Raw genomic sequence first — 13,405 nt, 5'->3', positions numbered from 1 at the left:
CTTCTGCAATTGACATCAACGGAAATGCTTACTCCACCAGAAAATTTGCAGCTGTTGCACTTAAAAAGTAAAACTTTCAGTTATATACGGTCTTACAAAACAACCTAAAACTAGGTCCCAGAGACAAATATGTGATCCAGTTGTAGTTTTAAGATAAGAATGGCAATTAATCTCAGTTATGTGCTCATGATTTCATTGACACAAAGATAATAGGGTATGCAGCTAGACAACCATAAAACTGGCAGGCCTCAAACCATGATGCACATCATTAGCAGGCGAGCTTCAGATATTCTTATTCAGTAACTTAAGTTCATCAAAAGTTGCCAAGCCCAGCATCATATAAGACTATAGTTGCATTTTATCCTACAACTAAAAAGCTTCCTAACAATTCCTTCATCAAGATACACATAACAGTAATAAACCTATAGAAAGATCAAACTGGTGGTCAGTTATAATAAACCTATGCTAAGAAAAGCAACTATTCTCAGTTATGTGCTCATGATGTCGTCGACAAAAAGATATAGAGTATGCAGCTAAACAACCATAAAACTGGTAAGCTCAAACTGCGATGCACATCATTAGCAAGTGTCCTTCAAAGATATTCTTATTGACTAACTGAAGTTCATCAAGTTTCCAAGCCCAGGATCATATAAGACTCTAGTTGCATTTAATTTTAACAACTAAAAAGCTTCCAAACAATTCCTTCCTCAAGATACACATAACACTAGCAAACCTATATCATAAAAATGGTGGTCAGTTATAATAAACCTAACTTAAGAAAGGCCACTATTCTCAGTTATGTGCTCAAACTGTGATGCACATCATTAGCAAGCGAGCTTCAGATATTCTTATTGACTTTGCAAAACCCAAGATCATATAAGACTTTGCATTTTAACCAACTAAAAAGCTTCCAAACAATTTCTTCTTCAAGATACACACAACACTAATGAACCTATATAAAGAAAGATCAAAATGGTGGTCAGTTGTAATACCCACATGAAGTCTAAATGGTAAACTTCAAATGAATCAAAAATGGCACTACGAAGCCATGAATCACCAAAGTACTCCTCTCAGGCTTGCCTATTGTTCTTACTCATTTCATTCCCTGATTTAGCTGCTGCTGTCTTTATCACCAGCTACATCAGTACTACCCCCAGAATTTTTTGAAGGAGGTGGCTCAGAACAAGCCCTTAGGACAGCCTCATTCTGCAAAAGTGGGGGAAGCATATCCATGATTTCAGTCATTGACAATTTTGAAAATAATCTCAAAATCCACAAAACAAGATGCTTAATCGCAAAACACAATCAGGAGTGCAAAGGCAATATGCACATTGAGGCTCTGTAAATACAGTGGCACATGGAACAAAGCATTTATGTAAACCTATCTTTCTTTTTCTTTTCTGCTTTTAAGGAAATATTCATAGGAGCCACCCAGCATCACATGCATATAAATGGAAGAAAAATCAACTGAAACAAGCAACTGGTAGAGCTATGAAAGTAAGTATGAAAGAATAAAGGTGCATTTTCGATTGAATTGGCTGCCTTGATCCAGGAGAAACTCAATTTGCAACTGAAATACACATCGACACCAAAATAAATTTTTATTGGATTAGTATTTTGAAAATTCCACCATTGGATTACATGTTCTTTATATTCCAATGGAGACATCCAATAAATAGGGGTTGAGGAGCTTTCTTTTTTCTTCTTTTCAAATATTTTCTTATGCCATACTTTGTTGAGGAGTTTCATTTTCTTAAAAATGTTCATCTCAGTTTGGACTTCCTTGGGCTGATGGTGTCAACTTCTTGTCAATATGGTTTGATAGGAATTTGAGAAATGCAAAAGATGAAAATATGAAAAGTGACAGGAAATAACTGTTTGGTTGGAAAGGACAGAGATGAAGGAAAGAATATAGTGTGCTCAATATCTTGCTACTTTTTTTGTCATCGACTCCATACAATGGAAGGAGTGCAAAAAGTCTAGTGCCACAACTTGCCCACTATTCAGAACAGTAGAGCTTTCGATCAAGATGTTCTCACCTCCCCCATTCCAGTGGCGAGTTGTGAGTGATGGAGTTGTGGACCCACCACTTTTTCTTCACCACTCACAACTTGCCACGTAGGCAAGTTGTGCCACTTTTTGTGGCACTAGACTTTTTGAGGGGGGTGGGGGAAGGAGTGCAAAAAGTCTAGTGCCACAACTTGCCCACTATTCAGAACAGTAGAGCTTTCGATCAAGATGTTCTCGCCTCCCCCATTCCAGTGGTGAGTTGTGAGTGATAGAGTTGTGGACCCACCACTTTTTTTTCACCACTCACAACTTGCCACGTAGGCAAGTTGTGCCACTTTTTGTGGCACTAGACTTTTTGAGGGGGGTGGGGGAGGCAAATCTGTGATTGGTAAATACTCTTTGACTTATAAGTTATAACCCCAAGTCATACACATACATACTGCAGGACCAATACACACTCAGGCAGCGAATTTGAGAGGGAAGATGCAGAAATTTCAGATTTTTTTTATGGGTAAGAATTTTATTGAAAACCAAGAATACAGACAAGTACACGGGATGTGTACTTAATGGCAACTAAAAGAGCAACAATCTATAAAATCAGGTAAAGAAGAGAAAGAATGGCCACTTAGCGCAGTCATCCAATCATACAAAGTACGTAACAATTTATTTTTAAAATAAAATCTCCTAAAGTTCTAACATAGTATGTTCGACTCCTTCAAACATCCCCCTATTCTGTTCTTTCCAGATAATCCACATTATGTACAAAGGAGTTGCAGCCCAAATATCACCATTCTGATGTTTAGCAAAGCTCCCCTTCCAACAAGCCAATGTTATCAACTACCCTTCTAGGCATGACCCAGTACAACCCAAATATGCTTAACACTATGGCCACAACACAGTGTAGAAGCAAACGATCCACTGATTCCCATTCTTTTTACACATGCAACACTATTCCACGACAATAATATTTCTTCAATGTAATTGTCTAATGTCAAAATTTTCCTCAAGGCCAGTTTCAAGGTAAAAAAAGCTACTTTAACAGGAACTTTGACCCTCCAAATACCTTTCCAAGGGAACGACTGCACACTTCCAGCAATAAGCTCTAAACAATAAAATTTTACCTCAAATGAACTGCTCTTTGTTGGTCGCCCCCGAATATTCTCTAGCTTCTCTATTGACCTTCGTAGAGAAGATACGATAGAGGAAATCTGTTAAGTGGTAAGTTCCCGGTCCTAGATATCCCTATTAAAAGTGAAATTCCAATAAAGATGACCAGCTTTCCAACACATATAATCTGCTACAATAGTGTTACAAATATGAAATAATTATTGTAATCCCTTTAGTTAGATAGTTAGCTAGTTGGTTGAGATTAGGATGAGTTAGTTAGGATTTGAGCACATGTAGCTCATTTAACACATGGCTTAATTCATAGAGCACATGTTGAATTAAGTAGCCAATTATCTTGAGCCATGTAGGCCAATGACATTAGAACTAGTTTCCCATAAATACATGATTGTAATTTAACATTAGATATCAATTGAAGAATAAACCAATTTCTTAGTTCATTAGTGCATCTCTCTTAATCTCTCTCTTTCTCTATAGAGAATGACTACCTCAAATTAAGTCAATTTTCCTACAATTCCCATCAATCCCCCTATAATTCCCATCCAATCCCATTAGGAACCACCAGATTCCTAACATTTGGTATCAAAGCCGTCAATCTTGAGACGGATGAATATGACCGGCAAGAAATCTTGAAAGACTTACGACAAATGGTGAATGAAGTTTCAGAGAAAGTAAAGGCCTTGACAAAATCTCACAAGGTTGTTTCAAAGAAAGTCAAGGCCTTGGCTGGATCTAACAAGGCCATGAATGAAGAGCTCTCAAGATTGCAAGAAGTTCTTGAGAATATGACGGAAGAGGAGCTACAATCTCTTGATTCGACTGACCAAGAATCCGCAATACATTAACCTGTTGCTATTGGTGTGGAGCAAGAACACACTGTTGGTGTGAATACAAGTGATCCAATGGTGTTTGATGTTGGCCAAACTCATGCTTCAACAAATGGGGCTGGTCATGTAATCAAGAATAAAGGCATGGACTTAACAGTCATTCATGTTGGTGGCAATTCCATTGAATTTAGACTTTGCTATGGGGGCCACATCTTGCTCATTAGTGGCTATCACAAAGCCAAGGAACTAGATGCTTCTTTTCTTGGTGGTAGTTGTGGGATAAATGATGGATTCCATAGCCGAGATGATCACAATTTTTATAAGAAATTGAGTTCTATATTGCTGAAGGTTAAGTTCAATACGACTTCTTTGCGTTATGCTCCTATGTCATGGGCTGTGATTAATTGCTTTGGAGTTGTTCATGTAATCAACGGTCAAGATGCTTTGGCATATTGGGTTAGTGGCTGGTTTCCCCTAATGAAGGTGTCATTTCACAACAACACCTTGTGGGAAAGGTGTTTTCAAGAGGAGGAAAATGTTAGGAATGTGAAATAATTGTTGTAATCCCTTTAGTTAGGTAGTTAGCTAGTTGGTTGGGATTAGAATGAGTTAGGATTTGAGCACATGTAGCTCATTTAACACATGGCTTAATTCATAGAGCACATGTTGAATTAAGTAGCCAATTATCTTGAGCCATGTGGGCCAATGACATTAGAGCTAGTTTCCCATAAATACATGATTGTAATTCAACATTAGATATCAATTGAAGAATAAACCAATTTGCATTGGGAGTTGGGTGATGTGGATGAATTCCTTCATACCTTGGGTTCTAATTTACCTCAATCTGAGCACGGAAACCGTATGAGATGGAAGTTGTCAAAGAAGGGGGATTTTGACATCCACTCTTTCTATAATAAGCTTTGAAGTCCCTTGCCTATTACCTTTCCTTGGAAAGGTATTTGGAAGGTTAAGGCTCCTCCGCGCGTCTCTTTCTTTGTTTGGATTGTAACTTGGGAGAAGATTCTTACAGGGGACATTCTGCGAGGTAGAGGCTTTGATTTTGTTGACTGGTGCATTATGTGTCGTTGTAATGGGGAGACGGTGAATCATTTGCTACTCCATTGTGAAAAAGCTTATCAGTTGTGGAGCTTGGTTTTTAGATCTTTTGGGATCTCTTGGGTCTTGCCAAGATTGGTTGTAAATACGATTTTTGGTTGATGGAATTGGTTTGGAAAGCACTCTTCTAGCATTTGGAATTTAGCTCTGTTGTGCTTAATGTGGTGTATTTGGAGGGAGCGAAATTGGCGAACTTTCGAGGACAGGGACAAATCCGATGACCAGTTGCTTGCTTCTTTTAGTGGTTCTCTTTTTGATTGGTCTAGGGCTTGGGGACTCACCTCTAGTGATTCTCTCCCTGTGTTCCTTAGTTCTCTCCTTTGTAATTAGTTCTTTGTTGGTTTTTGTTTGTTTTGTTGTTTTTTTCTATCTGTTTGTTTCTTTCACTGTACTCTTTGTTCTGTCTTATGTTTTTTCATGAGGTAGCTTCTTGAATATACATCTTTCTTACTTATCAAAAAAAAAAAAAAAAAAAAAAAAAAAAAAAAAAAAAAAAACCAATTTGCATTAGTGCATCTCTCTTTCTCTCTTAATCTCTCTCTTTCTCTATGGAGGGTGACTACCTCAAATTAAGTCAATTTCCCTACAATTCCCATCAATCCCCCTATAATTCCCATCCAATCCCGTTAGGAACCACCAGATTCCTAACAAGTAGCCTCCTTATTTTGAGCAATTTTATATAAAACTGGGAAGGTCTCTTTCAGATCTCCATCCCCACAGCACCCATCATGCGAAAGCAAATATTGAGACCATGACCAGCTTCAATGGAAATGAATTTAGAAAATTTACCCCAACCCCTTTTGATATGCTTCCATAAATAAAAATCATAGGGGCTTCTGATTGCCATTGAGCACTATCCACCCCACCTAGTTCCGTACTTCTTGTCCACCACTTGCCTCCAAAGAGCATCTTTCTTTGTGACAAACCTTCACAAATGCTCTTCCAATTAACAAGGTTGTATTTAAAATCATCTCTTAAACCACCCCATAAGAAATCTCTTTGCAACTTCTCAATCCATTTAGCAACAAAAGTTGGGACATGATAGAGCAAAAGGAAAAATCTAGGCAGACTAGAAAGTGTGCTCTTTATTAAAGTGAACCTACTGCCCCTTGACAAATACACCTTCCACCCAGGTGATTTTCCTTCATATTCTCAAATATTGGGTTCCAAAACTCACTAGATTTGAATCAAGAACCCAGAGGCAAGGCAACCCCAAATATTTCAATGGTACCTTGGACATTTTGCATCCAAGTATTTGAGCCAAAGCTTCCACCTTTGGTACTGCACCAACTGGCACCAATTCAGATTTTCCTAAATTTATTTTTAACTTGTAAACTTCCTCAAAACATAATAGCACACATTTTAAATTGCACGGTTGCTCAGGGACTCAGGGTTGTTATCACACGTCAGTAAACAAAAGATGAAATACCATAAGCTGACAGAAGAGCTACTACCCCACTTGGAAATCAGATATATACTGCCTATCCACTGCTCTATCCAGCAGCTTTCTTAGTGCTTCCATCACTAAATAATAATGGCAACAAAGGATCCCTTGATGTAAACCCTTGGAGCTATTAAAGAACCTGCTAGAACTACCATTCACCATAATTGGAATCTCACTTTAGATATACAAACCGTATCCAGCTTTTCCATTTCTCCCCAAACCCAGATCAGACCAACAATCAAATAAAAAACTTCCAGCTTACATGGTCATAGGTTTTCTCCCAATCTAGTTTGCATAAGACTTGGCAAACCTAATATCAAATCTACTATCAAGACCATATCCAATTGGCGGATTAAATAAGGCTTTCTCCTCAATGTTGGATTTAGTGAAAACTGAAATAAGGTGGAAACTTGGAAAAATTACACCATATCCAATTTGAACCCCTATATATATAAATGTGTGCGCACACACAGACGCATACGGCTTTTTGCTACTAATCCGTTGATTAAGTTTATAAATAACTCCCCATCACTGAAATTCTTGGCACAAGCACCCCCCTCATTACCACTTTCAAGCACAGAGACATCTAGAATGTATTTATCAACTTAGAGATATGTTTATTTTTTTGTGGGTTGGTCAGAAGTCAGTTCAAATGATAGAAGGAACAAAAACTAACGATGAACACACAGAAAACAAACCAAAATTTCTGTAACAGTACAAAATATACAATAACTAGTTTATGAAGTAGTTACATTGTCCAATAAAATCAACAGCCGATAATCTTAAATTATTCAACTAAAAATGAATCATTTCTTATGATTAATAGCGATCCCCTATTTAATGTTATGCTTTCGAAAACTAATCCACCATTTTTGTTTTTGACAATCTCACATTGATGTACATACAGTCGAAATCAAAGTAAATGCTCTATAATTTCAAAATCAGAATCACAATCTATACCCATTTGTGAAAGTTATATAAATAAACCCTAATAAAATGGGAGAGAGAGAAAGGGGGGGACCTGCCAAACGCGGAGGAGACGCTTCTTGGCGTTGGCTTTACGAGTGGTGGTGAGCTTGATTCGCTTCCAGACAAGACCTCCCGAGTCGTGCTTCTTCACTATCTCCATCACTCTCGTCCCCCAGAACGCTCCAGGACCCATCTCTCTCTCTCAACTGGGTTTTGGCTGTGTTCACTACACTGCACAAGTCTGGAGCTTTTAGTTTACTAGTACTAGGGGAAACGACACCGTTTGCATACAAAACCTTCATTATTTTTTTTTTTTAAAGAATTGGAGTACATTTTAATCCATATAGTTTATCTGGGAAACCTAAAAAATTATACCTATTTTTTTTTTTTAAAGTAACAAATTAAACCTTATTATAGTTTCAAAAGTAACAAATGAAATTTTGAGTTTTCAATAACAAATTAAATTCTCAATCCATATATTAAAGGTATGTTTAGATACCGTTTATTTGCTAAAAATTGAAAACTTATTGCTGAAAACATTATAGCGAAATAATTTTTAAATATGTGAACAATGCTGTGAGACCTAAATTTTTGCCTAAAAATCTGCGTTTTACTGAGTTTGGTAGTTCGTGAACAATACCCATGAGATCCACTAAAAAACGCAAAATGCATGAATTGAGCAAAACACACGCAAAATTTCAAATACAATATAATAGTACTTAATTGCGTACGGATTAATTTGTTACTTTTTTTTTTAATGAGAATTTGTTACCTTTTCAAACTTTATGGTTTAATTTCTTTAATTTTAAAACAATAGGGTTTAAAATGTAATTTTCCTTTTTTTTTTTTAAATCTTTTTGAGGATTTTCAGAGTGTAATGTAGAGGTGTGTTCGGTGCAATACGGCTAGTGTTAAGGAAAATTTTCAACCCAAACCAAGACTCCTAGTGAGTGTTTAGGGTGGGCATCTACATTTTTTCAGTTTGTGTTTTCAGATTTTTTTTTCCCCCTGCACATGAACAGTAACATCACATGGGTTCACTGTGCAGGGGACAAAAATCACTGTTCATCACTGTAGCAGCACTGTTCATGTATTAAAGTTTTCAGTTTTCAGTTTTCAGTTTCAGCAATAATAAGTTCAATCCAAACGAACCCCTAATTTTTCTATTTTGGCAACCAAAACTGACCAATACACCCACAAAACCACATCATACTAACATGAAAGTCATGGTTCAATGCGGTCGACAAACACTTCAGATATAAGCAAATCCAAGAAAGTGATCAGAAACAAAAGTTATTAAAAAAATTAATTAAAAAAAAAAACCAAAGTGAATAAATGGAAAAACTCAAAATAACCTTATGATTGAAGGAAAAAAAAGGAAATCATCAAGACAAACGAGTAAATTAGGCTCAAGAACAAAACAAACATTTTCTCTAAGAAAATGATAATGATAAGAATGAAAGGACAAAATTTAGTTATAAAACCAGTTGTAACCTAAGGCTACAAACTACTCTAATAAAATGACATGTGTAAAAAATAGCATGTGCATTGCACATGATTAGTTAAGTAAACTTAACCCAACTAACCTTAGTTAACTACACCACCTATTAAAAAAATAAAAAATAAAATAAAAACTAAAAAAAAAAAGTCTATACATATGATCTCTCTCTCTCATGGACTTCTCTCTCTGTAAAATGTAACCCAGAACCTAGCTCCAACTGATCACCCATAGCCTCCTATCTCCACCGCCAGCCAGCCAACCCAAATCCTCTTGTCTCCACCACCGGCCGGCCAACCCATAGCCTCCTATGTGGAATCGTTTCTTGTGGAATCGTTTGTAGTTCACAAAGTAGTTTGGGAGCTTCATTTTCTGTCAGTGGTTCATCAAGCTTTACGGCAGTTGAGATTCTTGATTCTGATATAGTTCCTACTCCATTAGGGTACCAGCAAGGTTCTTCCAAAGAACATGACAAACTTGAAGATGATTTGAAATTGACAAGTGAAGCCCAAAATTTTGGGGAAGGAACAAGGGTTGAGAATGAGAGGGTGCAAAAAGGAGTGGCTAAAGGGAGAAGTTGCTCTAATACCTTCAGGAATGATGGAGGGGAAGAGGAACTTGAGCTTACTGGATTTGAGGTTGTGGGCCGGCGGTGGAGACAGTATAGGATTTGAGGTGGTGGGCCAGCGGTGGATACAATACTGGATTTGAGGTTGGCCAACAGTGGAGACAGAGGGTTTGGGATGGCCGGCCAGCGATGGAGACAGGAGGGTTTGGGACCGGTGGGAGCTGGTTTTCTTCGTTGATTTTGGAGCTCCTCAGCAACTTATCTCTAATAGTTGACCCAATGTCTGGGTTTCTTCGTTGAGAGAGAGAGAGAGAGAGATTATGTTTTGGTTGTTTTGGTTTTTTAGGTTTTTAGTTTTTATTTTTTATTTTTTATTTTTTATTTTTTTAATAGGTGGTGAGTAAACTAGGGTTAGTTGGGTTAAGTAATCATGTGCAATGCACATGCTATTTTTTACACATGTCATTTTATTAGAGCAGTTTGTAGCCTTAGGCTACAACTGGTTTTGTAGCTAAACTTTATCCAGAATGAAAAGGCAAACCCATGAAGCTTAATGACGGAGATGTCAAAGTGACACAAGGGCTTGAAAAAATAAGGCTATAACCACCAAGTTAAATGCACTTGTAAGTGTCATGTTGTGCTTAAACTAATACATGTCAGTCGATTTCAATGCGGTTTGGTCTAGCATTTTTAAACCCCACATGGCCACATCCTCACCAAAAACCAAAATCAATTATAAATAAACTGCACCGCACAACAACAAAAATGCCTAAACATGTCAAATTAATGTGGTTTCAGTCAATACATTCGATGCATCAATTTTTTGCACAATCCTAGTGCAATGCATAAGCGTGGGTTAAGCTACCCATGTGTGATGCTTCACTTGTTAGGTCATTTCATTCTTAGGTTTAAGCCCACGCTTGTTTCTTTTCTTGCACCTAAACTAAGTAAGCCATAATGTGAAGACTCATTTGTCCAACGGCTTGAAGTGAAATGCTAGACATGATATAATGTTAAGCCATGTACCTCATGTTTGGGGCCTTAATAAGTCCTTTGACTAGTCGATGAACAAAATGTGGTGGGTTGCATCTACTAGAAAACTTTAGCATTAGCAAGCCTAAAAACTTGGTTATGTTGCAACGATACAAGTGCAAGTTATCAATATAGTACCGAGGTCCGTTCCAATTTTGCTAAGGAAATGAAATATTGTGGCTCCAGTTTATCGTTTTGAGATTACAACTATAATATAATTAATCAATTTTATATATATATATATATATATATATATATGTATTACTTGAAGACCCATGCATTACACGGTTTTTATTATGAACTTATAGAATAAATTTATTTAAATATAAATTGCATAAAATTTTGTGGCTTAAGCTTGAAGAAATTTTCACCACAACATATTTATATGAAAAAAAAAAAAAAACCCTGATGGGGTTGTTGCAAGAAGGTCAAAAGAGAATATGGTTACTGAAGTGCCTTCATTATTTTGAGTGATAGCTTTGAAGTATTGAAATAATTTATACTCGTGTTGACTTTGAAATAGATTTATTTGTAGTTTTGTTTGATTTTGAATTTTTTGATAATGGGCATATATTTAAGTTTCATATTATTATTTACTAGTCACTAATCCGTGCATCGTTAAACAAAATTTATACACATTCACTTTTATTGGTACAATCATTTGAAAATAATTCTAACTAATACCCAAATGTAAGAGACACATTGACTTACTATTTAAAGTAGCATTTTGAAGAATTTACACATATTGTGCAACTAAGCCTTAATTTCTCATCAACAATAAAAACATGGAAATTCAAAACATGGAAAGAAAATAAAAATTACAACAATTAATTCCATTATCTTTCATGCTATACTTTGTAATTGTACGGAATTAAGTCAACTCAATTTAAGTAGTTGTAATAAAATTGGTTTCTACTATTCTCTATTCTATAGAGATATGAACATATTGGATTTCTCAAACAATTACTGGTATTGCAATAAAATGATTTATTATTGAAAATAAAAAATAAAGAAAATCTATCTATAACTTAAGAAACACAATATACTAAAATTAAAGAGATAAAATTTTCGGAGGACAAAATATTATAGATAATTTTAGAAACAGATTATACACTTAAAAGGGTTAGTAATTTATAGCACTTACCCCCCACTATTAGTATACAAACACCAAGTACGGTCGTCGTAACCCTTTGAAAGAACTTTCCCCTATTGGACCCTATCAAAAAAAAAAAAAAAAAAAAAACACTCAATTAACAAAATTGATCCAAAAGGGTCTAAAAAGCACACAAAATCAATTCAAAAACAAAAATATGAGACAAAATAATTACTTTCCGCTGCCAATGAAATCGTCTTTTGTATTGCTGTTCCAAACTGCAACACTTATCTCTCTAAGGTTTTCAATTAACGAAAACACGAACTTCTCTTGGAATACCGGAGTATTATGATCATCTATACACACACACAAAAAATGCGGTACCAACAGAGGTTTCGGTTTTATATATATATATATATATATATATATATATATATATATAGATTAGTATCATCCTTTTGTGATACTATTTCCTCTATGGATGAAATTCAATATTTACATACACGCAAGTGTACTTGTTTACGTGTGGAGTCACAAAATGTAAGATATTTCCATTCAATAAAATCATAGTTAGAGTGTACTTGTTTACGTGTGGAGTCCCAAAATATAAGATATTTCCATTCAATATGTGTGGAGTCACAAAATATAAGATATTTCCATTCAATAAAATCCTAGTTAGTGTACTTGTTTACGTGTGGAGTCACAAAATGTAAGATATTTCCATTCAATAAAAAATCCTAGTTAGAGTGTACTTGTTTACGTGTGGAGTCACAAAATGTAAGATATTTCCTTTCAATAAAATCCTAGTTATTTAAAAAATCTACATTAAACTCTCATAATTTATAAAACTAGTTTCTCATGAAAATTACCAAACATTAAGATCTAATTTCTCATAAATTCAAACAACCAAGAGTATAAACTCACATGAATTTTAACCAATAATAGAGAGTCTCACTAATCAAATTTGCATGAAAAGAGATTTGATTTATAGTAAACTAGCTTGTAACTCCATGTATATGAATGGATACACTTAAAAATATACAATAAGATGCATAATATAATTCCTATATATATAATTTAAATACTATTGATATTCATTTTTGTATTTTTTTAACTCTTTAAAAAATTTCATAAGGATATTATTAAGTATAAAATGTAAATTGTCCGTGTTTTTTTTTTAATTATTGTGAAGCACATTTTTTTTTTTTTTTTATGATTCATTTATTCTAAACTATTTGATTTTTGTACTTAATAACTCACTTGGATGAATATTTATGAAGTAGTCCCACATTTGATTTTAAAATTAAGAAATAAAACTTTTCAAGAATAAATAATTTAGGATACATGACGCAAAATTGGAACTCTAATTTGAAATTCTAATTTAAGTTTCTTTCAATTTCACCAATTATTATTATATATAGATAAGCTAAAATATTGTTTCCATCCCTAAAGTCTCATGAATTTCACTTTTCATCCCTAAACTTTTAAAGGACAATTTTCAAAGCACTTTTTTCAATAGTTAAAGGGGGAAAATATTGGGGAGGGGGGGGGGGGAATTTTTGGGTAAACTACATATTTGGTCCCTATCTTTTATAACGTATTTCAGTTTTGTCCCTAACTTTTCAATTGTGTCAATTTGGTCTCTAACCTTTTAGTGTCGTGTCATTTAGTCAATATTGTTATATCTTGGATGAAAATTAATGACATGTCAAACGGCCAAAAT

The 13,405-nt window shown here is 35.1% G+C and overlaps 1 protein-coding gene across 1 annotated transcript; it reads right to left on the bottom strand.

The window, feature by feature from the left end:
- Positions 1–586: 586 nt before the first annotated feature.
- LOC115982111 lies at positions 587–7,731 on the bottom strand. Its single transcript, XM_031104630.1, has 2 exons — positions 7,544–7,731; positions 587–1,206 (listed from the first exon to the last, which is right to left on the bottom strand). The coding sequence occupies exons 1-2, from the start codon at positions 7,682–7,684 to the stop codon at positions 1,111–1,113; spliced, it is 237 nt and encodes a 78-aa protein (XP_030960490.1). The 5' UTR covers positions 7,685–7,731; the 3' UTR covers positions 587–1,110.
- Between the last annotated feature and the right edge of the window lie 5,674 nt (positions 7,732–13,405).

The sequence above is a fragment of the Quercus lobata genome, chromosome 3, assembly GCF_001633185.2.
Source record: "Quercus lobata isolate SW786 chromosome 3, ValleyOak3.0 Primary Assembly, whole genome shotgun sequence".
NCBI lineage: Eukaryota > Viridiplantae > Streptophyta > Magnoliopsida > Fagales > Fagaceae > Quercus > Quercus lobata.
This window is presented reverse-complemented; position numbering and strand designations above follow the sequence as displayed.

Excerpts from the sequence above, each read along its gene's own strand:
- LOC115982111 (XM_031104630.1), bottom strand. The coding sequence starts at position 7,684 with ATGGGTCCTGGAGCGTTCTGGGGGACGAGAGTGATGGAGATAGTGAAG. Across the intron at positions 1,207-7,543 it reads GTCTCCTCCGCGTTTGGCAG|AATGAGGCTGTCCTAAGGGC; the intron begins GTCCCCCCCTTT and ends CCACTTTTGCAG.